The 26,265-nt window shown below is 43.1% G+C and overlaps 1 protein-coding gene across 2 annotated transcripts in view; it reads left to right on the top strand.

Moving 5' to 3' along the window:
* CHODL (chondrolectin) overlaps positions 1 to 22,486 on the top strand; it is a 138,915-nt gene extending 116,429 nt beyond the window's left edge. Inside the window, exons 4-7 of one of the 2 annotated variants that reach the window (XM_077294015.1) lie at positions 994 to 1,041; positions 18,288 to 18,371; positions 18,733 to 18,835; positions 22,302 to 22,486. In XM_077294015.1, the coding sequence (XP_077150130.1) occupies positions 994 to 1,041; positions 18,288 to 18,371; positions 18,733 to 18,835; positions 22,302 to 22,386 (320 nt within the window). In that variant the 3' untranslated portion in view covers positions 22,387 to 22,486. The remainder of the gene's footprint in view (positions 1 to 993; positions 1,042 to 18,287; positions 18,372 to 18,732; positions 18,836 to 22,301) is intronic. The other variant, XM_077294017.1, reaches the window with a different exon arrangement.
* The last annotated feature ends 3,779 nt before the right edge of the window (positions 22,487 to 26,265 follow it).

Raw genomic sequence — 26,265 nt, 5'->3', positions numbered from 1 at the left:
GTCGCAGTGACATTGCATTAAAATGCAATAACGGGCGATTAAAAGAACGTATCTGCACCAAAATGCTATCATTAAAAACGCCAGCTCGGCACGCAAAAAATAAGCCCTCAACTGACCCCAGATCATGAAAAATGGAGACGCTACGAGTATCGGAAAATGGCGCAATTTATTTTTTTTTAGCAAAGTTTGGAATTTTTTTTCACCACTTAGATAAAAAATAACTTTGCACTTTTTTTGCAATTTCACCACACTTGGAATTTTTTTCCTGTTTTCTAGTACAGGACATGATAAAACCAATGATGTTGTTCGAAAGTACAACTCGTCCCGCAAAAAATAAGCCCTCACATGGCCAAATTGACGGAAAAATAAAAAAGTTATGGCTCTGGGAAGGAGGGGATCAAAAAACAAACACGGAAAAATGGAAAATCCCAAGGTCATGAAGGGGTTAATTTTAATTCGTGTCTCATTTTGTATTACCATATTTGATTAAATACATTTGCTATATTTTTTAATATTAGTTTTGAAGGTGTGGATAAGTTTCTTTATATGTGACTCTCTCTTGTTTGTATAGTAAATGATAGGCGCCTTGACAGAAATCTTTTTGACTTTTGTACCTATGATAGATTAGAGAAACAGAAATATGTGCAGATTTAAATCCAGCCTACGAGGAGCCAACATTTGCTCTAATCTAATTTGTTATATGTTGCACAATTTCCATTATTTTCATTTTTTTAGATGCATATTTTATTGTACATTTTGCAAAGTTTTGTTTCAAATAATCATGACAATCTGGTCCCTAATGCATATTTAGGGGCACAATACAGTATTAGGTTTATTACCGCAATGCCTGCATTACAAGCTGAGTCCCTGTCCATGTAGCTATTTACTTAGCATGCTCATTGTAATCCATGACACAGTAAGAAAAATTAGTGATTTTTACATGGAGCTAACGGAGTTTCTACACCTCTTGGGCAATTTTCTTTTCTTTAACAGAAAATATCCTAGAGAAAGAATTAGGAGACAGAGCAGAGCCAGATTATGGTAAGAAACTGAAAGCCTTTCAGAAATACAGAAAGTATCCCATGATTCACTGGCCAAAAGGATAACTCAATTATTATGGACGTATTTATGGACGAATATAGAGATGGAGAAGTAATCTCATAGAGGATAATAATAATTGTGCATGGTTCTGAAATGTTCCCTTCTGGTTTGCTGTAATTTCATTTCCAGACTTCATGTAATGTGACAGTGAATCCAGATTTTTTTTGCATCTTGATTATATTGTCAGAATCTAGAGAACGGAAAACTAAAAAAAAATGTACATATGGATAAAACATTAGATATCTATAACATGTTCCATAATAAGCCCATAAAGTGACAATTGGAGGCAAGGAAATACAGTAGACTATGTAGTGTTACCTTCCCTTCCATGAGCCTTATGGCAATTCAACTGGGATGAGAAGGCTCATATGTAGAGATGAAAAAATCAATTTGAAGTAAATGGAATTCAGTCGAATTTTAGGAAATACACAGCCCTTGGCAAATTCAAACAATTTTCAGTTCGATTTGCATGAATCGTTAACAAAATTCTGCATCAGCCAGAGAAGGCTCATATTGGCTCGTTCATGGCTGAGCAGCCTTTAAAAAAAATGATTTACAGCTATCATACTATATGGAATAGCACAGACACTTGTAGGGACTATCATAGCCTATATAAAAGCAGAGGCAGGGAATACAGCAGTAATTTTATGGTTAATTTTAGGTATGGGCAAATTAGTTCTAGTGGAATTGAATTTGGCTCAAATTTTACAAAATTTAATATATTTTAGAACATGGAGTTTTTTTTAAAATTAACTGGGTGTAAATTCAGGGGGAAGAAAAACAAATGACTGACATTTTGCCAGCAAAAGATTATAAAAAAAGTGGCATTTGGCATTCACAGCTCTTCGTTCTGTCATGACTCTGTGCATCTCTTGTGTCTTTACTCTTAGGTTGGACTTCAGGGCACAACCAAGCCTCAAGGTCACTATGTGTCGTGAGGTCATGATGTTCCATGCATTTCCACGATGTCTGAGGCCTGGTCATGCTCAAAAGTCCCATTCTAGAGTAAAGATGCTGGAAACATAGCGTGCAATGTTGGAAAGAAGATACTTGGGGACCTTGACGATTGGCCAGAAAGGTGAGGATTGAGGTGAGCATTAGGTTTTGTGATTTTTTTAAAATCTTATTTTTATTATGTTCTGGGATTAGAATGGACTCCAGAACACAGTGAGGAACATTGAATCGACTTCCCTGTAATATCCAAGAGATTTGGCTAAATTGAGTCTTATGAGATCCTCTCATCTTGAATCTGACAGTGAATCTGAATCTGGATAGTAAGAGGACATCACATCACAGTTCACATGTTAGAAATGGAAATAGAAAAAAAAACATAGAACACTGAATAAACATTACAGACAGAGTGTAACAACATTGCAGTCAAGATCATTCATCAGCTGTTTATCCATAATGTTGAAGTTACTTTGACATTGCTAAGGCTGTGTTTGCATTAAAGAGCTGGAAATGGTTCAGTAAAGTCCGGAGAGTGTTGCACATGTCTTCTCAGGGCAATTGGAGGCTTTTCAGTACTTGTGATTCGTGGCAAAACACATTTTTGGTAAAAACATGTTGAAGCTGGCAATTTGAATTTCAAAAAATTTGCTTTTCTGCTTCCTGACATAGAGCTTTCCCATTTTTTTTTTCCGGCAAGCATTTCTAAGGAAATGTCATTTCATAGGGATTTTTACTGCTTCTTTTGAAAAAATTCTCATGCACAGAGGTCCATTTTGTAGTATCTGCAGACAGTTTTTTTTTTATTGAAGGGATGGCAAACCCTTTCTTAAACACTATATTTCCTAATATAAAATAAAAATAACAGATACTTATGTATCTGTGCCATTCCATTGATGTAGCCACTAGGGTTGAGCGACTTTCATTTTTTTAAGATCGAGTAGGGTTTTGGGAAACCCGATTTTGTCCAGAGTCGAGTCGAGTGCAGTCGGCCGATTATCGCTAAAAGTCGGGGATCGACCGAAACACGAAACCCAATGCAAGTCAATGGGGAAGCATAGTCGGCAGTGAGTGGAGGCCAGGAAAACACCTACAGTGCCCATTTTAATGCCAAAAACATCCATTCTTGTTTCTGAAGCTTGCCAATCTTAATTAACTGTATAATAATAGTTGGGCATAGGGAATTGGGGGAAAGTTGTGGGGGGAGTAGGGCTGGCTCAAGTTTTTCGTGGGCCCAGGAAATGCGGACTACGTCACGGCGGTGTTGCAGGGAAAGGTAAGTATTTAAAAGTTGCAAGTGCTGTGATCCTGAGCAAGCAGGGGGGGGGCCCACTCGTTCGCATTGCCACTGGCACAGGGCCCCTCAAAGTACGGCGGTGTGTTTGCATGGCGGGGGCGCCTCCCACCAGCAGCGACACTTTTGCGTACTCTGAGGGGCCCTGTGCCAGTGACGTCGCCAACGAGTATGCCCCCCCACCTGATGAAGGAACCTGCACTTTCATCTGCACCTTCCTCTTTGTCCCTGTGTAAGGTGGTATAACATGCGGGAAGGGGAACCTTACTTTCAGCAGGGACAGATTCTGGCTGTGTAGAGTACAAGGGGAATGTAGTGGTCTAGGTCAATGTACCAGCAGACTCATTTAGCAGTGGCTGGGCAATGGGCAGGATGAGGAGGAAACAGATATAGGGCCAAAGAATAAAGTAGGCTACATGCAGTTCAAAATTGGTAACAGGACTAAACAGGCGGCATTGCTTTGTTCAGTGGAGTAGCAAACCCAAGAGCAGCAGACACTGTTTCAAGGGCCTAACCACACTAGTAGGCCAAATGCAGTTTAATATCTGATAGTATAGGGCGAAAGCCAGAATGTGGAAGCTCAGCTTTGTTCAGTTGAGGACAACACCAGGGAGGGGCAGACACCTTTAGTAGGCCGGAAAAGCCTATTGCATTTTTTAAAATGGTAATTTGGAGCAGAAGGTTGAAGCTCAGCTTTATTTAGTTGAGGGCAACACCAGGGAGGGGCAGAAGCCGTTAGTAGGCCCTAACCACCATTTTTTTTTTAAAACCACTTAATGAGAGCCGGAAGGTTGAAGCTCAGCTTTATTTAGTTGAGGACAACACCAGGGAGGGGCAGAAGCCGTTAGTAGGCCCTAACCACCATTTTTTTTTTTTAAAACCACTTAATGAGAGCCGGAAGGTTGAAGCTCAGCTTTATTTAGTTGAGGACAACACCAGGGAGGGGCAGAAGCCGTTAGTAGGCCCTAACCACCATTTTTTTTTTTAAAACCACATAATGAGAGCCGGAAGGTTGAAGCTCAGCTTTATTTAGTTGAGGACAACACCAGGGAGGGGCAGAAGCCGTTAGTAGGCCCTAACCACCATTTTTTTTTTTAAAACCACATAATGAGAGCCGGAAGGTTGAAGCTCAGCTTTATTTAGTTGAGGACAACACCAGGGAGGGGCACACAGACAGACACCTTTTGTAGGCCTGAAAAGCCTATTGCATTTTTCAAAATGGTAATTTGGAGCAGAAGGTTGAAGCTCAGCTTTATTTAGTTGAGGGCAACACCAGGGAGGGGCAGAAGCCGTTAGTAGGCCCTAACCACCATTTTTTTTTTTAAAACCACATAATGAGAGCCGGAAGGTTGAAGCTCAGCTTTATTTAGTTGAGGACAACACCAGGGAGGGGCAGAAGCCGTTAGTAGGCCCTAACCACCATTTTTTTTTTTAAAACCACATAATGAGAGCCGGAAGGTTGAAGCTCAGCTTTATTTAGTTGAGGACAACACCAGGGAGGGGCAGAAGCCGTTAGTAGGCCCTAACCACCATTTTTTTTTTTAAAACCACATAATGAGAGCCGGAAGGTTGAAGCTCAGCTTTATTTAGTTGAGGACAACACCAGGGAGGGGCACACAGACAGACACCTTTAGTAGGCCTGAAAAGCCTATTGCATTTTTCAAAATGGTAATTTGGAGCAGAAGGTTGAAGCTCAGCTTTATTTAGTTGAGGGCAACACCAGGGAGGGGCAGAAGCCGTTAGTAGGCCCTAACCACCATTTTTTTTTTTTAAAACCACTTAATGAGAGCCGGAAGGTTGAAGCTCAGCTTTATTTAGTTGAGGACAACACCAGGCAGGGGCACACAGACAGACACCTTTAGTAGGCCTGAAAAGCCTATTGCATTTTTCAAAATGGTAATTTGGAGCAGAAGGTTGAAGCTCAGCTTTATTTAGTTGAGGGCAACACCAGGGAGGGGCAGAAGCCGTTAGTAGGCCCTAACCACCATTTTTTTTTTTAAAACCACATAATGAGAGCCGGAAGGTTGAAGCTCAGCTTTATTTAGTTGAGGACAACACCAGGGAGGGGCAGAAGCCGTTAGTAGGCCCTAACCACCATTTTTTTTTTTAAAACCACATAATGAGAGCCGGAAGGTTGAAGCTCAGCTTTATTTAGTTGAGGACAACACCAGGGAGGGGCAGAAGCCGTTAGTAGGCCCTAACCACCATTTTTTTTTTTAAAACCACATAATGAGAGCCGGAAGGTTGAAGCTCAGCTTTATTTAGTTGAGGACAACACCAGGGAGGGGCACACAGACAGACACCTTTTGTAGGCCTGAAAAGCCTATTGCATTTTTCAAAATGGTAATTTGGAGCAGAAGGTTGAAGCTCAGCTTTATTTAGTTGAGGGCAACACCAGGGAGGGGCAGAAGCCGTTAGTAGGCCCTAACCACCATTTTTTTTTTTAAAACCACATAATGAGAGCCGGAAGGTTGAAGCTCAGCTTTATTTAGTTGAGGACAACACCAGGGAGGGGCACACAGACAGACACCTTTAGTAGGCCTGAAAAGCCTATTGCATTTTTCAAAATGGTAATTTGGAGCAGAAGGTTGAAGCTCAGCTTTATTTAGTTGAGGGCAACACCAGGGAGGGGCAGAAGCCGTTAGTAGGCCCTAACCACCATTTTTTTTTTTAAAACCACATAATGAGAGCCGGAAGGTTGAAGCTCAGCTTTATTTAGTTGAGGACAACACCAGGGAGGGGCAGAAGCCATTAGTAGGCCCTAACCACCATTTTTTTTTTTAAAACCACATAATGAGAGCCGGAAGGTTGAAGCTCAGCTTTATTTAGTTGAGGACAACACCAGGGAGGGGCACACAGACAGACACCTTTAGTAGGCCGGAAAAGCCTATTGCATTTTTCAAAATGGTAATTTGGAGCAGAAGGTTGAAGCTCAGCTTTATTTAGTTGAGGGCAACACCAGGGAGGGGCAGAAGCCGTTAGTAGGCCCTAACCACCATTTTTTTTTTTTAAAACCACTTAATGAGAGCCGGAAGGTTGAAGCTCAGCTTTATTTAGTTGAGGACAACACCAGGCAGGGGCACACAGACAGACACCTTTAGTAGGCCTGAAAAGCCTATTGCATTTTTCAAAATGGTAATTTGGAGCAGAAGGTTGAAGCTCAGCTTTATTTAGTTGAGGGCAACACCAGGGAGGGGCAGAAGCCGTTAGTAGGCCCTAACCAAAGTTGAAGGCCAAATGCAGTTTAATTTCTGATACTATAGGCCGAAAGCCAGAAGGTGGAAGTTCCGATTTAGACAGTGGAGGACAATTTGAATTAGGGACTGCAGACAGACTTAGTAGGCTGTCCCCTGTGGACCATGCATCCACCACATTAACCCATTGCGCCGTAATGGACACGTAATCTTCCGTGGCCATGCCTACAGGTCCATGCGTCTGTTGTCAGGTGCACCTTTGTACTCACAGATTGCCAGAGTGCATGGACAATGCGGTCTTCTACATGCTGGTGGAGGGTTGGGATGGCTTTTCTCGCAAAAGAAGTGTCGACTGGTTAGCTTGTAGCGTGGTACAGCGTAGTCCATCATGGCCTTATTAATAGTAAATAAAATATATAACTAGGCTCTATGAACTTTTAAATAGGTTCCAGGGGTACACGGGCAGCATTGGTGTGGTCAGTGGAGGAGTATTGCAAGTAGGGGCTGCAGACAGGCTATCAAAGGCCTAAAATAACAAACAGTAGGCAGTCATGGCAGTTTTACATCGGTTACATGGATACACAGGCAGGCACTCCAGGCAGCATTGTGGTCAGTGGAGGAGTATTGCAAGTAGGGGCCGCAGACAGGCTATCAAAGGCCTAAAATAACAAACAATAGGCTCATGGCAGTTTTACAGCGGTTACATGGATACACGGGCAGGCAGCTTGGTGGTCAGTGGAGGAGTATTTAAAGTAGGGACCGCAGACAGGCTATCAAAGGCCTAAAATAACAAACAATAGGCTCATGGCAGTTTTACAGCGGTTACATGGATACACGGGCAGGCAGCTTGGTGGTCAGTGGAGGAGTATTTAAAGTAGGGACCGCAGACAGGCTTCAAAGGCCTAACATAAGAAAATGGGCTGGCTGTAGGCACTTTATAATTGGTTCCAGGGGTACACAGGCAGCAGTGGTCTGGTCAGTGGAGGAGTATTTAAAGTAGGGACCGCAGACAGGCTTCAAAGGCCTAACATAAGAAAATGGGCTGGCTGTAGGCACTTTATAATTGGTTCCAGGGGTACACGGGCAGCAGTGGTCTGGTCAGTGGAGGAGTATTTAAAGTAGGGACCGCAGACAGGCTATCAAAGGCCTAACATAACAAACAATAGGCTCATGGCAGTTTCACAGCGGTTACATGGATACACGGGCAGGCAGCTTGGTGGTCAGTGGAGGAGTATTTAAAGTAGGGACCGCAGACAGGCTATCAAAGGCCTAAAATAACAAACAATAGGCTCATGGCAGTTTTACAGCGGTTACATGGATACACGGGCAGGCAGCTTGGTGGTCAGTGGAGGAGTATTGCAAGTAGGGGCCGCAGACAGGCTATCAAAGGCCTAAAATAACAAACAATAGGCTCATGGCAGTTTTACAGCGGTTACATGGATACACGGGCAGGCAGCTTGGTGGTCAGTGGAGGAGTATTTAAAGTAGGGACCGCAGACAGGCTATCAAAGGCCTAAAATAACAAACAATAGGCTCATGGCAGTTTTACAGCGGTTACATGGATACACGGGCAGGCAGCTTGGTGGTCAGTGGAGGAGTATTTAAAGTAGGGACCGCAGACAGGCTTCAAAGGCCTAACATAAGAAAATGGGCTGGCTGTAGGCACTTTATAATTGGTTCCAGGGGTACACGGGCAGCAGTGGTCTGGTCAGTGGAGGAGTATTTAAAGTAGGGACCGCAGACAGGCTATCAAAGGCCTAACATAACAAACAATAGGCTCATGGCAGTTTCACAGCGGTTACATGGATACACGGGCAGGCAGCTTGGTGGTGGTGAGTGGAGGAGTATTTAAAGTAGGGACCGCAGACAGGCTTCAAAGGCCTAACATAAGAAAATGGGCTGGCTGTAGGCACTTTATAATTGGTTCCAGGGGTACACGGGCAGCAGTGGTCTGGTCAGTGGAGGAGTATTTAAAGTAGGGACCGCAGACAGGCTTCAAAGGCCTAACATAAGAAAATGGGCTGGCTGTAGGCACTTTATAATTGGTTCCAGGGGTACACGGGCAGCAGTGGTCTGGTCAGTGGAGGAGTATTTAAAGTAGGGACCGCAGACAGGCTATCAAAGGCCTAACATAACAAACAATAGGCTCATGGCAGTTTCACAGCGGTTACATGGATACACGGGCAGGCAGCTTGGTGGTGGTGAGTGGAGGAGTATTTAAAGTAGGGACCGCAGACAGGCTTCAAAGGCCTAACATAAGAAAATGGGCTGGCTGTAGGCACTTTATAATTGGTTCCAGGGGTACACGGGCAGCAGTGGTCTGGTCAGTGGAGGAGTATTTAAAGTAGGGACCGCAGACAGGCTTCAAAGGCCTAACATAAGAAAATGGGCTGGCTGTAGGCACTTTATAATTGGTTCCAGGGGTACACGGGCAGCAGTGGTCTGGTCAGTGGAGGAGTATTTAAAGTAGGGACCGCAGACAGGCTATCAAAGGCCTAACATAACAAACAATAGGCTCATGGCAGTTTCACAGCGGTTACATGGATACACGGGCAGGCAGCTTGGTGGTCAGTGGAGGAGTATTTAAAGTAGGGACCGCAGACAGGCTATCAAAGGCCTAAAATAACAAACAATAGGCTCATGGCAGTTTTACAGCGGTTACATGGATACACGGGCAGGCAGCTTGGTGGTCAGTGGAGGAGTATTGCAAGTAGGGGCCGCAGACAGGCTATCAAAGGCCTAAAATAACAAACAATAGGCTCATGGCAGTTTTACAGCGGTTACATGGATACACAGGCAGCTTGGTGGTGAGTGGAGGAGTAGTGCAAGGAGTGTCTGTCCCAGTACTCCCAAAATATAAATAGATGTTAATGTCTCGCAAAACAACCAAAACAAAAAAAAAAGGTGGCATACTTAGGTACAGGGGTGGGCTCATCTACTGAGTTTCTGACATAGTAATTTGGCAGTAACTATTTAATGGTGCCAATATAGGACACAGACACAGACTACTTTAAGTTGCATCATAGATGTCTACAAATTTGTATTGTCAGTGCCAGACATTAAATGATGTCAGCGAATAGACTAAAGATTGGTGGAGCTGTGCGACATAATTTTGCACGTGGTAGAGCACATTTTGAGCTGGGGTAGGGGGGAACTCTCTTGAGGCCGGCGGGACCGCCCCAGGGCCCCTCATGTTACAACGGTGTGTCTGACGTTGGGTGCGCACCACCACCGCCAGAGACACTACATTGTACTATGAGGGACCCAGTAGCAATGCCGTCAACCAAAAGCGAGCACACCCACCTCTTCAGACAAACAGCAGTCTCACGGGTGCTTGCGCCAAGTCGCGATACCACGGCCCCGTGTGGGGAGTTTTGCCATTTAGGGAGGTGTAAACATGTCGTATGCTGTACAATCAGCTGCAGCAAATTAGACATTAGAAAAGTAATTCACAGGCAAGAGCTTTTCATAGGAAAGCTAGGTGTCGGCCGGGCAAGGTGGGGCAAAAGATTTCGAAATCCAGTTGTGGTTCATTTTAATGAATGTTAGATCGTCAACATTTTGGGTAGCCAGACGAGTCCTTTTTTCGGTTAATATTGAACCTGCAGCACTGAATACTCTTTCTGATAGGACACTTGCTGCCGGGCAAGCAAGCTCCTGCAATGCATATTCTGCCAATTCTGGCCAGGTGTCTAATTTGGAGGCCCAGTAATCAAATGGGAATGACGGTTGAGGGAGAACATCGATAAGGGATGAAAAATAGTTAGTAACCATACTGGACAAATGTTGTCTCCTGTCACTTTCAATTGATGCAGCAGTACCTGTCCTGTCTGCGGTCATAGCAAAATCACTCCACAACCTGGTCAGAAAACCCCTCTGTCCAACGCCACTTCTGATGTGTGCACCCCTAACACTCCTAGTCTGCTGCCCCCTGGAGCTCGTGTGAGAACGATCACGTGCGCTGTGTGCTGGGAATGCCTGAAGCAAACGGTCAACAAGAGTTGATTGTTTGGTTGCTAATATTAGTTCCAAGTTCTCATGTGGCATAATATTTTGCAATTTGCCTTTATAGCGTGGATCAAGGAGGCAGGCCAACCAGTAATCGTCATCGTTCATCATTTTCGTAATGCGTGTGTCCCTTTTTAGGATACGTAAGGCATAATCCGCCATGTGGGCCAAAGTTCCAGTTGTCAAATCTCCGGTTGTGATTGGTTGAGGGGCAGTTGCAGGCAAATCTACGTCACTTGTGTCCCTCAAAAAACCAGAACCCGGCCGTGACACGCAACCAAATTCCTGTGCCCCCGGGAAAGGTTCGGCATTAAAAATATACTCATCCCCATCATCCTCCTCGTCCTCCACCTCCTCTTCGCCCGCTACCTCGTCCTGTACACTGCCCTGACCAGACAATAGCTGACTGTCATCAAGGCTTTCCTCTTCCTCTGGTGCAGACGCCTGCTCCTTTATGTGCGTCAAACTTTGCATCAGCAGACGCATTAGGGGGATGCTCATGCTTATTACGGCGTTGTCTGCACTAACCAGCCGTGTGCATTCCTCAAAGCACTGAAGGACTTGACACATGTCTTGTATCTTAGACCACTGCACACCTGACAACTCCATGTCTGCCATCCTACTGCCTGCCCGTGTATCCTCCCACAAATAAATAACAGCACGCCTCTGTTCGCACAGTCTCTGAAGCATGTGCAGTGTTGAGTTCCACCTTGTTGCAACGTCTATGATTAGGCGATGCTGGGGAAGGTTCAAAGACCGCTGATAGGTCTGCATACGGCTGGCGTGTACAGGCGAACGTCGGATATGTGAGCAAAGTGCACGCACTTTGAGGAGCAGGTCGGAGAACCCAGGATAAGTTTTCAATAAGCACTGCACCACCAGGTTTAAGGTGTGAGCCAGGCAAGGAATGTGTTTCAGTTGGGAAAGGGAGATGGCAGCCATGAAATTCCTTCCGTTATCACTCACTACCTTGCCTGCCTCAAGATCTACTGTGCCCAGCCACGACTGCGTTTCTTGTTGCAAGAACTCGGACAGAACTTCCGCGGTGTGTCTATTGTCGCCCAAGCACTTCATAGCCAATACAGCCTGCTGACGCTTGGCAGTAGCTGGCCCATAATGGGACAACTGGTGTGCAACAGTGTCATCTGCCGATGGAGTGGTTGGCAGACTGCGTTCTGTGGAAGAGCTGTAGCTTCTGCAGGAGGACGAGGAGGAGGAGGAGGAGGGGGTGCGAACGCCTACAGCCAACTGTTTCCTAGACCGTGGGCTAGGCACAACTGTCCCTAAATTGATGTCGCCTGTGGACCCTGCATCCACCACATTCACCCAGTGTGCCGTGATGGACACATAACGTCCCTGGCCATGCCTACTGGTCCATGCATCTGTAGTCAGGTGCACCTTTGTACTCACAGATTGCCTGAGTGCATGGACGATGCGCTGTTTAACATGCTGGTGCAGGGCTGGGATGGCTTTTCTGGAAAAAAAGTGTCGACTGGGTAGCTCGTATCGTGGTTCAGCGTACTCCATCAGGGCTTTGAAAGCTTCGCTTTCAACTAACCGGTAGGGCATCATCTCTAACGAGATTAGTCTAGCTATGTGGGCGTTAAAACCCTGTGTACGCGGATGCGAGGATAAGTACTTCCTTTTTCTAACCAGAGTCTCATGTAGGGTGAGCTGGACTGGAGAGCTGGAGATCGTGGAACTTTCGGGTGTGCCGGTGTACATGGCAGACTGAGAGACGGTTGGAGACGGTATTGTTTCCGCCGGTGCCCTAGATGCAATATTTCCTCCTACAAAACTGGTGATTCCCTGACCCTGACTGCTTTTGGCTGGCAAAGAAACCTGCACAGATACTGCCGGTGGTGCGGAAAATGGTGGCCTTACAGTGACGGAAGGGATGTTGCGTTGCTGACTAGCTTCATTGGCCGAGGGTGCTACAACCTTGAGGGACGTTTGGTAGTTAGTCCAGGCTTGAAAATGCATGGTGGTTAAGTGTCTATGCATGCAACTAGTATTTAGACTTTTCAGATTCTGACCTCTGCTTAAGCTAGTTGAACATTTTTGACAGATGACTTTGCGCTGATCAGTTGGATGTTGTTTAAAAAAATGCCAGACTGCACTCTTCCTAGACTCGGATCCCTTTTCAGGGATTGCAGACTGAGCTTTAACCGGATGGCAACGCTGTGCTCCAACAGGTTTTGGCTTTGACACGCGTTTTGGTCCAGATACGGGCCCGGCAGATGGAACCTGTTGCGATGTTGATGCCTGCTGCGGCCCCTCCTCCACCTCCGCTTCTGAACTACTGCCGCCTGCACCCTGTTCCCCCAATGGCTGCCAATCGGGGTCAATAACTGGGTCATCTATTACCTCCTCTTCGAGCTCGTGTGCAACTTCGTCTGTGTCACTGTGTCGGTCGGTGGTATAGCGTTCGTGGCGGGGCAACATAGTCTCATCAGGGTCTGATTGTGGATCTGTACCCTGAGAGGGCAATGTGGTGGTCTGAGTCAAAGGAGCAGCATAGTACTCTGGCTGTGGCTGTGCATCAGTGCACTCCATGTCAGAATATACTTGTAATGGGCATGGCCTGTTAAATGTTTCACTTTCTAAGCCAGGGACGGTATGTGTAAAGAGCTCCATGGAGTGACCCGTTGTGTCGCCTGCTGCATCCTTCTCTCTTGTTGTAGTTTTTGCTGAGGAGGACAAGGAAGCGACTTGTCCCTGACCGTGAACATCCACAAGCGACGCGCTGCTTTTACATTTACCAGTTTCGGAAGAGGAGGCAAAAGAGCTAGAGGCTGAGTCTGCAATGTAAGCCAAAACTTGCTGTTGCTGCTCCGCCTTTAAAAGCGGTTTTCCTACTCCCAGAAAAGAGAGCGTTCGAGGCCTTGTGTAGCCTGACGACGAAACTGGCTCCACAGCTCCAGACTTAGGTGGAATATTTTTATCCCCACGACCACCTGATGCTCCACTACCACTACCATCATTACCAGCTGACAATGAACGCCCACGACGACCTCTTGCACCAGACTTCCTCATTGTTTTAAAATCTTAACCAAAGTAACTTTATTTGTTGCTGTCAAACAACTTACACGGTGAGCTATAACTTCAGTATGATTTCAATATCCCTTAACAGGTTGGTGAGACCACAAGGAAAATCAGGCACAATGTTACACACTCTGTTTTCTGTGGCACAAAATCACAGAGATGACACACACGCAGGACTGTCACTCAAGCACTAATGTCAATATTAATCTCCCACCTAATTTATTTATTTTTTTTTCTCAGGGAGACTTTAGAAACCAAATAATATTAAAAAAAAAAAAAAAAAAAGGCTTTCTATGGCCCACAATTAGAGAGAGAGAGGTGGCACAACCAGGAGTCAAGACTGGCGCACAAGCTGAAAGGGCAATATTACTCTCCCACTGTTTTTTATGTTTTTTTTGTTTTTTTCAGGGAGACTTTAGAAACCAAATAATATTAAAAAAACCAAAAAAAAAAAAGGCTTTCTATGGCCCACTGAATGAGAGGGAGAGAGGTGGCACACCCAGGAGTCAAGACTGGCACACAAGCTGAAAGGGCAATATTACTCTCCCACTGTTTTTTTAGGTTTTTTTTTTTTTTTCAGGGAGACTTTAGAAACCAAATAATATAAAAAAAAAAAAAAAAAAAAAAAAAATAGGCTTGCTATAGCCCACTGAATGAGAGATAGCACACACAGCAGTGGCACACAAGCCCTGACTGAGGCCAATATTTTTCTCCCACTGATTGATGTAGTGTTTTTGTGTTGAGGTAGAATTTAGAACACAAATCACGGAAAAAATAAATAGGCTTTCTATGGCCCACTGAATGAAAGGGAGAGAGGTGGCACACCCAGGAGTCAAGACTGGCACACAAGCTGAAAGGGCAATATTACTCTCCCACTGTTTTTTTATGTATTTTTTGTTTTTTCAGGGAGACTTTAGAAACCCAATAATATTTTAAAAAAAAAATAAATAGGCTTTCTATGGCCCACTGAATGAGAGGGAGAGAGGTGGCACACCCAGGAGTCAAGACTGGCACACAAGCTGAAAGGGCAATATTACTCTCCCACTGTTTTTTTAGGTTTTTTTTTTTTTTTCAGGGAGACTTTAGAAACCAAAAAATATTAAAAAAAAAAAAAAAAAAAAAAGTAGGCTTGCTATAGCCCACTGAATGAGAGATAGCACACACAGCAGTGGCACACAAGCCCTGACTGAGGCCAATATTTTTCTCCCACTGATTGATGTAGTGTTTTTGTGTTGAGGTAGAATTTAGAACACAAATCACGGAAAAAATAAATAGGCTTTCTATGGCCCACTGAATGAAAGGGAGAGAGGTGGCACACCCAGGAGTCAAGACTGGCACACAAGCTGAAAGGGCAATATTACTCTCCCACTGTTTTTTTATGTATTTTTTGTTTTTTCAGGGAGACTTTAGAAACCCAATAATATTTAAAAAAATAAATAAATAGGCTTTCTATGGCCCACTGAATGAGAGGGAGAGAGGTGGCACACCCAGGAGTCAAGACTGGCACACAAGCTGAAAGGGCAATATTATTCTCCCACTGTTTTTTTAGGTTTTTTTTTTTTTTTTCAGGGAGAATTAGAAACCAAATAATATTAAAAAAAATAAATAAATAGGCTTTCTATGGCCCACTGAATGAGAGGGAGAGAGGTGGCACACCCAGGAGTCAAGACTGGCACACAAGCTGAAAGGGCAATATTACTCTCCCACTGTTTTTTTAGGTTTTTTTTTTTTTTTCAGGGAGACTTTAGAAACCAAATAATATTAAAAAAAAAAAAAAAAAAAAAAATAGGCTTGCTATAGCCCACTGAATGAGAGATAGCACACACAGCAGTGGCACACAAGCCCTGACTGAGGCCAATATTTTTCTCCCACTGATTGATGTAGTGTTTTTGTGTTGAGGTAGAATTTAGAACACAAATCACGGAAAAAATAAATAGGCTTTCTATGGCCCACTGAATGAAAGGGAGAGAGGTGGCACACCCAGGAGTCAAGACTGGCACACAAGCTGAAAGGGCAATATTACTCTCCCACTGTTTTTTTATGTATTTTTTGTTTTTTCAGGGAGACTTTAGAAACCCAATAATATTTAAAAAAAAAAATAAATAGGCTTTCTATGGCCCACTGAATGAGAGGGAGAGAGGTGGCACACCCAGGAGTCAAGACTGGCACACAAGCTGAAAGGGCAATATTACTCTCCCACTGTTTTTTTAGGTTTTTTTTTTTTTTCAGGGAGACTTTAGAAACCAAATAATATTAAAAAAAAAAAAAAAAAATAGGCTTGCTATAGCCCACTGAATGAGAGATAGCACACACAGCAGTGGCACACAAGCCCTGACTGAGGCCAATATTTTTCTCCCACTGATTGATGTAGTGTTTTTGTGTTGAGGTAGATTTTAGAACACAAATCACGGAAAAAATAAATAGGCTTTCTATGGCCCACTCAGTGAGAGATGGCACACACAGGGATGGCACTGTAGCAGAAATGCCAATCTTAATCTCCCACAAAAAAAAAAAAAAAAAACAAAAAAACTGTCCTACAATTACTATCTCCCTGCAGTAATGTAAGCCAGGTATGGCAGGCAGCAATAGGAGTGGACTGATGCACAAATTAAATAAAAAGTGTGGACAAACAAAAAAGATAGCTGTGCAGAAAGGAAGGAACAAGAGGATATGTGCTTTGAAAAAAGCAGTTGGTTTCCACAGTGGCGTACACACAGCAATACAGCTATCACGGAGCCTTCTAGGGCAGCCCAATGAGCTACAGCGCTGAGGGGAAAAAAAAAAAAAAATAGCTTCCACAGTCCCTGCACACCGAAGGTGGTGTTGGACAGTGGAAATCGCTGCAGCACAAGCGGTTTGGTGGTTAGTGGACCCTGCCTAACGCTCTCCCTGCTTCTGACGAAGCGGCAGCAACCTGTCCCTAAGCTCAGATCAGCAGCAGTAAGATGGCGGTCGGCGGGAACGCCCCTTTATAGCCCCTGTGACGCCGCAGACAGCAAGCCAATCACTGCAATGCCCTTCTCTAAGATGGTGGGGACCAGGATCTATGTCATCACGCTGCCCACACTCTGCGTTCACCTTCATTGGCTGAGAAATGGCGCTTTTCGCGTCATTGAAACGCGACTTTGGCGCGAAAGTCGCGTACCGCATGGCCGACAAGCACAGGGGTCGGATCGGGTTTCATGAGACGCCGACTTAGCCAAAAGTCGGCGACTTTTGAAAATGATCGACCCGTTTCGCTCAACCCTAGTAGCCACAGGTTATCCAGGGGCTCTCGTGACATTGTACAGAGTGGGCCATTTATATGGATACACCTGGGTGGGCCATATATAAAGTTGGATCCAAAATAGCCGACTACAAAATGGCTGCCATAGTCACCACCCATCTTGAAAAGTTTTCCCCCTCCCATATACTAATGTGCCACAAACAGGAAGTTGATATCACCAACCATTCCCAATTTATTTAGGTGTATCCATGTACATGGCCCACCCAGGTGTATCCATATACATGGCCCACCCTGTATATGTAACGTGAGCAGCTCAACCAATCAGCGGTCGCTAATAGGCTGCTTTGCTCGCAATTACAGTACTTTAGATGGACCTCAAACATCTGAAGGAAGTCTGAGAACTGCAGCACATTAGCAACTGCTGATTGTCTGCAGTGCTTTTGTAATAATGTCAAGTGAGTTGGAACGACAAAGCTGGAACAGCGCTGGAGCAGGAGGTGAATATTTGTGATTTTTATTTTACATTGTGCAATATATTCTTTAAAAATAAGTAGCCCAAGTAGTGGACAACCACTTTAATGATAGAAAGCAAGGAGATAAAGAGCTGTACTGGGAGTGTTAGGTTCACCTGGTGAGGTGGAGTCATGAAGTCGCAGTCCAGGGTGGAAATACAGATCTAGGGTGTTAACATAGTAGGTTTGGAGAGTACGGGGAAAAGCAAAGACTGAAAAATTAAAAAACACAGAAACAGGATGGTAATTAAAGAGGAAAACAACAATTCTGAAGCTGCACACAGTGGTAGTAAGAGGAACCATGGGTGTTTGGCAAAGATGAATCCACAATATGAACAGAGTCCCATAACAGTTTGTAATAACCTACAACTGAATAATTCAGAAGGTGGTTAGCAAAGGATTAGCAGGCAGGACTGAAGGTATCTAGATTTCACAGGAGTATTGCAAGATGTCTGCACAGTGTGAACTGATGGTGGATCACTCTACAAGCTCAATACTAAGACATGGGTGTGTTCTCCAACTTCAACCATCTCTATTTCATTGGTCAAGTACGGACTGCAATTTCCAAATTGGATGAGGGTCTTCTGACCTGGACTAGCATCATTATAAGCATATATGAGTCCCGAAATGTGAAATGTGGATGTGTAAAGCCGGCCTTAGGATGAGTTAAGACGATGTGGCTTAAATCACACTGCATGCAGCATACAACATTGAACGACAATTGGCAGTGCTATGCCGGTAATGATTTTAGACCTGTGTAGCAACCGGCCATGAAGACCCAACTTCACCTTGCATTATTTTCTTTGCGAATCACAAAACAGCTTGTAAATATAGAGAAGGTTGACTATAAATGCTATAATTTCTATACATATGTCTAAAAACAAAAACTGTGATGACTAATAACAATAAAAATAATACTACCAATACCAATAATAATTTACTTTGTTTCCGACTTCTAGACCCACTGTCTCCTGTGACCACCGATATAACTTTCGCTACAAGCAAGCCGGAGGACTCCTCTCATGTATCCATGGCAGAAACAGGTGATTTGTTTCCATTAAGGCGAAATAGCTCAGCTAAAATTCATTTGTGTGGGCGAAATGCTTACTTCATTTTCCAATAAGAGTAGCAGCATGCAGTAAATATTCCCATAATATAGTTGTCAGGCTGAAGAAAAGGCAGCGGCGTGTGCTGTATCTCAGAGCAGTAATTAAGGCTGTGATAGCGGCTGATCATTTATTAATTATCAATACTTTTAAAGGCTGGAATAAATATAATTATATTGCTGTTTAAGCAGAGAACATTAGATATGTGCAGCAAACTGCTGTGTGGAACAATTGAGTGGGAAGGTGGATTGTTAATATTTTTTTTCTGTTTGCTTTCTTCTTTCTCTTCATCTTCTAGGAATTATGCCAAACCTAATCTATGTTATTATACCCACCATACCGCTGCTGCTGCTGATACTGGTGGCGTTCGGGACCTGCTGTTTCCAAATGCTACATAAAAGGTACAAAGTGTTGCTGCACAAATGCTGTTCTGTGTAAATCAGTCACTGGGTCATCATAACGAAGAATCAGATAATTAGGATGAAGGCACAGATTATAAATTTGGACTTCTGACTATTAGAGGCAGGGTCTGTCCCGGAGACAAAATGTAATTCTAAATACATTTATTTGAAATATATACATGTACATATGTACGGATATGTATGTGTGCGTGTATATGTATATATATATATATATATATATATATATATATATATATACACTCACCGGCCACTTTATTAGGTACACCATGCTAGTAACGGGTTGGACCCCTTTTGCCTTCAGAACTGCCTCAATTCTTCGTGGCATAGATTCAACAAGGTGCTGGAAGCATTCCTCAGAGATTTTGGTCCATATTGACATGATGGCATCACACAGTTGCCGCAGATTTGTCGGCTGCACATCCCAAAGATGCTCCATACAAGGCAGGATGGATCCATGCTTTCATGTTGTTTACGCCAAATTCTGACCCTACCATCCGAATGTCGCAGCAGAAATCGAGACTCATCAGACCAAGCAACGTTTTTCCAATCTTCTACTGTCCAATTTCGATGAGCTTGTACAAATTGTAGCCTCAGTTTCCTGTTCTTAGCTGAAAGGAGTGGTACCCGGTGTGGTCTTCTGCTGCTGTAGCCCATCTGCCTCAAAGTTCGACGCACTGTGCTTTCAGAGATGCTCTTAGGCCTACCTTGGTTGTAACGGGTGGCGATTTGAGTCACTGTTGCCTTTCTATCAGCTCGAACCAGTCTGCCCATTCTCCTCTGACCTCTGGCATCAACAAGGCATTTCCACCCACAGAACTGCCGCTCACTGGATTTTTTTTCTTTTTCGGACCATTCTCTGTAAACCCTAGAGATGGTTGTGCGTGAAAATCCCAGTAGATCAGCAGTTTCTGAAATACTCAGACCAGCCCTTCTGGCACGAACAACCATGCCACGTTCAAAGGCACTCAAATCACCTTTCTTCCCCATACTGATGCTCGGTTTGAACTGCAGGAGATTGTCTTGACCATGTCTACATGCCTAAATGCACTGAGTTGCCGCCATGTGATTGGCTGATTAGAAATTAAGTGTTAACAAGAAGTTGGACAGGTGTACCTAATAAAGTGGCCAGTGAGTGTATATGTGTCCATAAAGTCATGGTGCACTTTTATAGTTTACATTTAGGTGCCCTTTCTCTGGCCCAATCATATCAGAGCTGTTTATGAGGAGAACCAATCAAACAACACAAACTCATTTAAGCTTTTGCTCAGCCCCCAGTCAGATTAACCCCTGATAAACTGAACTCTGATTAATACACTGCCAGGTCTGTGACATCATGCAACCACAAGCTTATGCTATCGTTTGGATGTGTGTAGGGCAACAAATGGAGCCTACATCGAACTGCACTGAATAGGTATGAAACTGGGAGAGTTTTTCTTTTATTTGGAGCAGATTTCACATTTCTATAGTTTTTGTTGCTTTCCAGTGACTGGTCAAAAGTGAACCATGACTTTACGGATACACTGTATATATATATATATATATATATATATATATACAGCATATAGGAGCATTCACCGGAGCAGGCATACATCCACACACACGATAACAGGTTTATACTAGCACATGGCCGTGCGGCCATGCAAACCTTTTATAGCTGTAGCTCTCCGGGACCTTCCTGATGGTCAATTAGGAGCTGCCACAGGACCTGAGCATATGACCCCCGACCTCCAATGACAGGTCGTCCCTTGGGCATGCTCAGAGGAAGAAAAGCAAGACTTAGTCCCAGGAGCGCCTGCTCGCCGCTGATCAGTGCTGGCTACAATAGCTGAACCTGGAAGGACAGCAGTAACCAAATGCACAGTATCTGCCTGAACCAGGTGCTGGGACTGACGTCTCTGCTGAGCAGGCTCCACTGTGGCTGGAGGAGAATGGGAGACTGCAACGGACAAGGTTCAAGATTCCCCCTGTACACTGGCGGGAACTCGACACCTAACACATATATTTTCATCTTTTATATTTTAAAAATTACAAAAAGGAAAATGTGTTAATGCAAAAGTTTGGGCACCCAGCATAGTTAGTACCTAGTAACACCCCCATTTGACAGTATCACAGCTTGTAAATGCGTTTTGTAGCCAGACAAGAGTCTTTCAATTCTTGTTTGAGAGATTTTCATCCATTCTTCCTTGGAAAATTGTAAGACTCTTGGCAGGCTAAAAAATGCGTTTGCAAGCTGTGATACTTTCAAAAGGTGGTGCTACTAGGTACTAACCATGTATCTATTGATCTATCTATTTTAGAAAAAAAAAATGAAGACAGCACTCCTTAGTAGTGTTGAGCATTCCGATACTGCAAATATCGGGTATCGGCCGATATTTGCTGTATCGTAATTCCGATACCGAGTTCCGATATTTTTGCGATATTGGAAATCGGAATCGGAAGTGTGCGGTGCATATGGTTCCCAGGGTCTGGTATGGTTCCTCCGTTCCTAAGAATGCAGGGAGTGAAGGACCTTCGAAGACGTCATGGCTTGTGATTGGTCGCGTGAGCGGTCACATGAGCGGTCACGCGACCAATCACAAGCCCCGACGTCATCGAAGGTCCTTAACTCGACATTCTTAGGAACGGAGGCACCGCTAAGAGCAGGGGCCGCCGGAGGGGTGAGTATATCAATATTTTTTATTTTTATTATTTATTTTATACATGAATATGGATCCCAGGGCCTGAAGGAGAGTTTCCTCTCCTTCAGACCGTGGGAACCATTCCGATATTTTGTGTCCCATTGATATGCATTGGTATTGGGTATCGGTATCGGCAATATCCGATATTTTTTGGATATCGGCCGATCCAATCCGATACCGATAACTTTGCATATCGGAAGGTATCGCTCAACACTACTCCTTAGAAAAAATATACATTGTGTCACAGGAGCCCACTATATTTTTTTCTAAGGGGTGCCATCTTCATCTTTTTTTGTACTATATTGTGGTTCGGTGTACGCCTGGAAGGCACCCATTTTTCACATAATGATTGCTAATTTGCTAGTGCTGCTTTTTCATCTTTCTTTTCTATCTATCTATCTATCTATCTATCTATCTATCTATCTATCTATCTATCTATCTAATGCCTTCTATCTATTATCTGTCTATCTATCGATGCTGTTTATCTGTAGATCTTCTACCTTTCTACATTATCTCTACTCTCAGATATATTTTTCTGTAATACCACAGATATTTGTAATATTTCACTAAAGAACAGAAGTAAACTTTAGGAAGAAGATAGCTTAAAAATAAGATTTTTTTTTCTGGAAGTTATCATTTAATTTATCCATGTTCCTCGTTACATACACAGAGGAAAATAACACTAATTTACTACTTTGTCTGAAGCACTTCGGCTTATTCACTATCATTCTGTAATCTTTTCTCTGTATTGTGTCTTTGACATCTAGCAAAGAACGTTCAAAGACCAGTCCAACTCAATCTACCCTGTGGATTTCCAAAGCCCCCAGGAGCGATACTACTATGGAAGTTTAACAAAACAATGACTTATATTTCCACAATGCAAAAAAAAAAACAGTCTCACCTTTGTATTTTGTGGATCACTAAACTTTAAAGCATCTGCTTGGAATGACTTGCTATCTCCGCAGCATCAGTATTTTGTTCTGCGAGAAGAACTAATGGCTCCCCCTAGAGGCACATTTTAAGAACACTTTTGTAATACTCATGTTTGATTCATAAATAATCCGGAATCCGAGTCTTGCTTGTTTAGAATGAAAAAGTCGATGCTTATTTTGCTGGTTGAAAATCTTCAATTACCATGCAGCCGAGGAAACGGACAATTCTTCTTTCAATTTACATGGAGAGATATTCTGTAGGTTTGACAAGGTTTGCAATGAGAATGGATGATTTTATTTTCCTTTTCCTTCTGTATTGTACTTTTTGATGAACATTAAAGTCTATTGCTATGAATGTGTATTGTAAGAAACAACCCTAAATTATCTTTGCATAAAGATTTGATAGAAAAAAGTGTTTTTGCATGTTGTTAATCTGTCTTCCCAACGTCGTGATACATTTACGAAGAAGCCGATAGACACCATCATAAAGGAATCCGCCTGCTTTTGCCTTCATTAATCCTGTATCCTTTCAAATGATTTCTAAAGGATATGATTAAGAGGCAAAAAATAAGGAAAAAACATGTTGGAAGCTGTCACGATAAAGTCAAGAATGAGAAGGTGTAGAAACGCAACTATCAGTTATGAAACAAGACAGCAACGCATTTCAAAGTCAAAGTGATTTCTTCCTCAGATCGATTGTGAAACACTTTGCTGTCATTTAACCCCTTAAGCCCCAAGGGTGGTTTGCACGTTAATGACGGGCCAATTTTTACAATTCTGACCACTGTCTCTTTATGAGGTTATAACTCTGGAACGCTTCAACGGATCCTGATGATTCTGACACTGTTTTCTCGTGACATATTGTACTTCATGACATTGGTAACATTTCTTTGATATTACCTGTGTTTATTTAAGAAAAAAACTGAAATTTGGCAAAAATTTTGAAAATTTTGCAATTTTCCAACTTTGAATTTTTATGCCCTTAAATCACAGAGATATGTCACACAAAATACTTAATAAGTAACATTTCCCACATGTTTACTTTACATCAGCACAATTTTGGAACTAAATTTTTTTTTGTTAGGGAGTTACAAGGGTTAAAACTTGACCAGCAATTTCTCATTTTTACAATACCATTTTTTTTTAGGAACCACATCACATTTGAAGACATTTTGAGGGGTCTATGTGATAGAAAATAACCAAGTGTGACACCATTCTAAAAACTGCACCCCTCAAGGTGCTCAAAACCACATTCATGGAGTTTATTAACCCTTCAGGTGTTTCACAGGAATTTTTGGAATGTTTAACATTTAACTTTTTTCACAAAAAATGTATTCAGCTCCAATTTATTTTATTTTACCGAGGGTAGCAGGAGAAAATGGACACAAAAGTTTTTGTACAAATAGTCCTGAGTACGCCGATACCCCATATGTGGGGGTAAACCACTGTTTAGGTGCATGGCAGAGCTCGGAAGGGAAGGAGCGCCGTTTGACTTTTCAATGCAAAATTGACTGGAATTGAGATGGGACGCTATGTTGAGTTTGTAGAGCCCCTAATGTGCCTAAACATTGAAACCCCCCACAAGTGACAATATTTTGGAAAGTAGACCCCCTAAGGAACATATCTAGATGTGTGGTGAGCACTTTGACCCACCAAGTGCTTCACAAAAGTTTATAATGCAGAGCCGTAAAAATAAAAAATAATATTTTTTCACAAAAATGATCTTTTCGCCCCAAATTTTTTATTTTCCCAAGGGTAAGAAAAGAAATTGGACCCCAAAAGTTGTTGTGCAATTTGTCTTGAGTATGCCGATACCCAATATGTAGGGTAAACCACTATTTGGGCGCATGGCAGAGCTCAGAAGGGAAGGAGCGCCGTTTGACTTTTCAATGCAAAATTGACTAGAATTGAGATGGGACACAATGTTGCATTTGGAGAGCCCCTGATGTGCCTAAACATTGAAACCCCCCACAAGTGACACCATTTTGGAAAGTAGACCCCATAAGGAACTTATCTAGATGTGTGGTGAGCACTTTGACTCACCAAGTGCTTCACAGAAGTTTATAATGCAGAGCCGTAAAAATAAAAAATAATATTTTTTCACAAAAATGATCTTTTCGCCCCCAATTTTTTATTTTCCCAAGGGTAAGAAAAGAAATTGGACCCCAAAAGTTGTTGTGCAATTTGTCTTGAGTATGCCGATACCCCATATGTGGGGGTAAACCACTGTTTGGGTGCATGGCAGAGCTCGGAAGGGAAGGAGCGCCGTTTGACCTTTCAGTGCAAAATTGACTGGAATTGAGATGGGACACCATGTTGCGTTTGGAGAGCCCCTAATGTGCCTAAACATTGAAACCCTCCTACCTGTCACACCATTTTGGAATATAGACCCCCTAAGGAACTTAACTAGATGTATGGTGAGCACTTTGACCCACCAAGTTCTGCACAGAATTTTATAATGCAGAGCCGTAAAAATAAAAAAAATCATATTTTTTCACAAAACTGATATTTTCACCCCAAATTTTTTATTTTCCCAAGGGTAAGAGAAGAAAGTGGACCTCAAAAGTTGTTGTGCAATTTATCCTGAGTGCGCTGATACCCCATATGTGGGGGTAAACCACTGTTTGGGCGCATGGCAGAGCTCGGAAGGGAAGGAGCGCTGTTTAACTTTTCAATACAAAATTGACTGGAATTGAGATGGGACACCATGTCGCGTTTGGAAAGGCCCTGATGTGCCTAAACATTGAGTCACATGTGCCCCACAAGTGACACCATTTTGGAAAGTAGACCCCCTAAAGCAGAGGTGTCAAAATGCATTCCTTGAGGGCCGCCAACAGGTCATGTTTTCAGGATTTCCTTAGCATTCCACAAGGTGCTGGAATCATTCTGTGCAGGTGATTAAATTATCACCTGTGCAATACAAGGAAATCCTGAAAATATGACCTGTTGGCGGCCCTCGAGGAATGCAGTTTGACACCTCTGCCCTAAAGAACTTATCTAGATGTGGTGTGAGAGCTTTGAACCCCAAGTGTTTCACTACAGTTTATAGTAGTAGAAATTCACCGTACACTCTTTGGTCAATTTGCAAGCGTGTTTTCACAATTTATTCCAAAAGGTTTCAAAAATAAGTGTATAGAGGCCACAAACAGAAAATGATAAATGCAGTTTCAAAACCCTTTTGGAATAAATTGTGAAAACACGCTTGCAAATTGACCAAAGAGTGTGCAGTGAATTTCTATTACTATGTACTGTGGCTTTCACAGCCCGTTCCGCCTGCACCTCGCATCTTAGACCTGAGTGCACACCATTTTCTCCTCACTACAGTTTATAATGCAGAGAGCGCCCAGTTTTGTATTTTCCCAAAAGTAACAGGAGAAATTGGACCCCAAAAGTTGTTGTCCAATTTGTCCTGAGTACGCTGATACCCAATATGTGGGAGGGAACCACCGTTTGGGTGCATGGCAGAACTCGGAAGGGAAGGAGCGCTGTTTGGAAAGCAGACTTAGATGGAATGATCTGCAGGCGTCACATTGCATCTGCAGAGCCCCTAATGTACCTAAACAGAAGAAACTTCCCACAAGTGACCCTATATTGGAAACTAGACCTCCCAAGGAACTTATCTAGATGGGTGGTTAGAACTTTGAACCCCTAAGTGTTTCACTACAGTTTATAACGCAAAGCCGTGAAAATAAAAAAAATCATTTTTTTCCCACAAAGATGGGTTTTTAGCCCCCCCAATTTTTATTTTCCCAAGGATAACAAGAGAAATTGGACCCCAAAAGTTGTCCAATTTGTCCTG

Source organism: Ranitomeya variabilis, chromosome 3 (assembly GCF_051348905.1).
Source record: "Ranitomeya variabilis isolate aRanVar5 chromosome 3, aRanVar5.hap1, whole genome shotgun sequence".
NCBI lineage: Eukaryota > Metazoa > Chordata > Amphibia > Anura > Dendrobatidae > Ranitomeya > Ranitomeya variabilis.
Note: the sequence above shows the minus strand (reverse complement) of the source record. Positions and strands in the feature narration are given on the sequence as shown.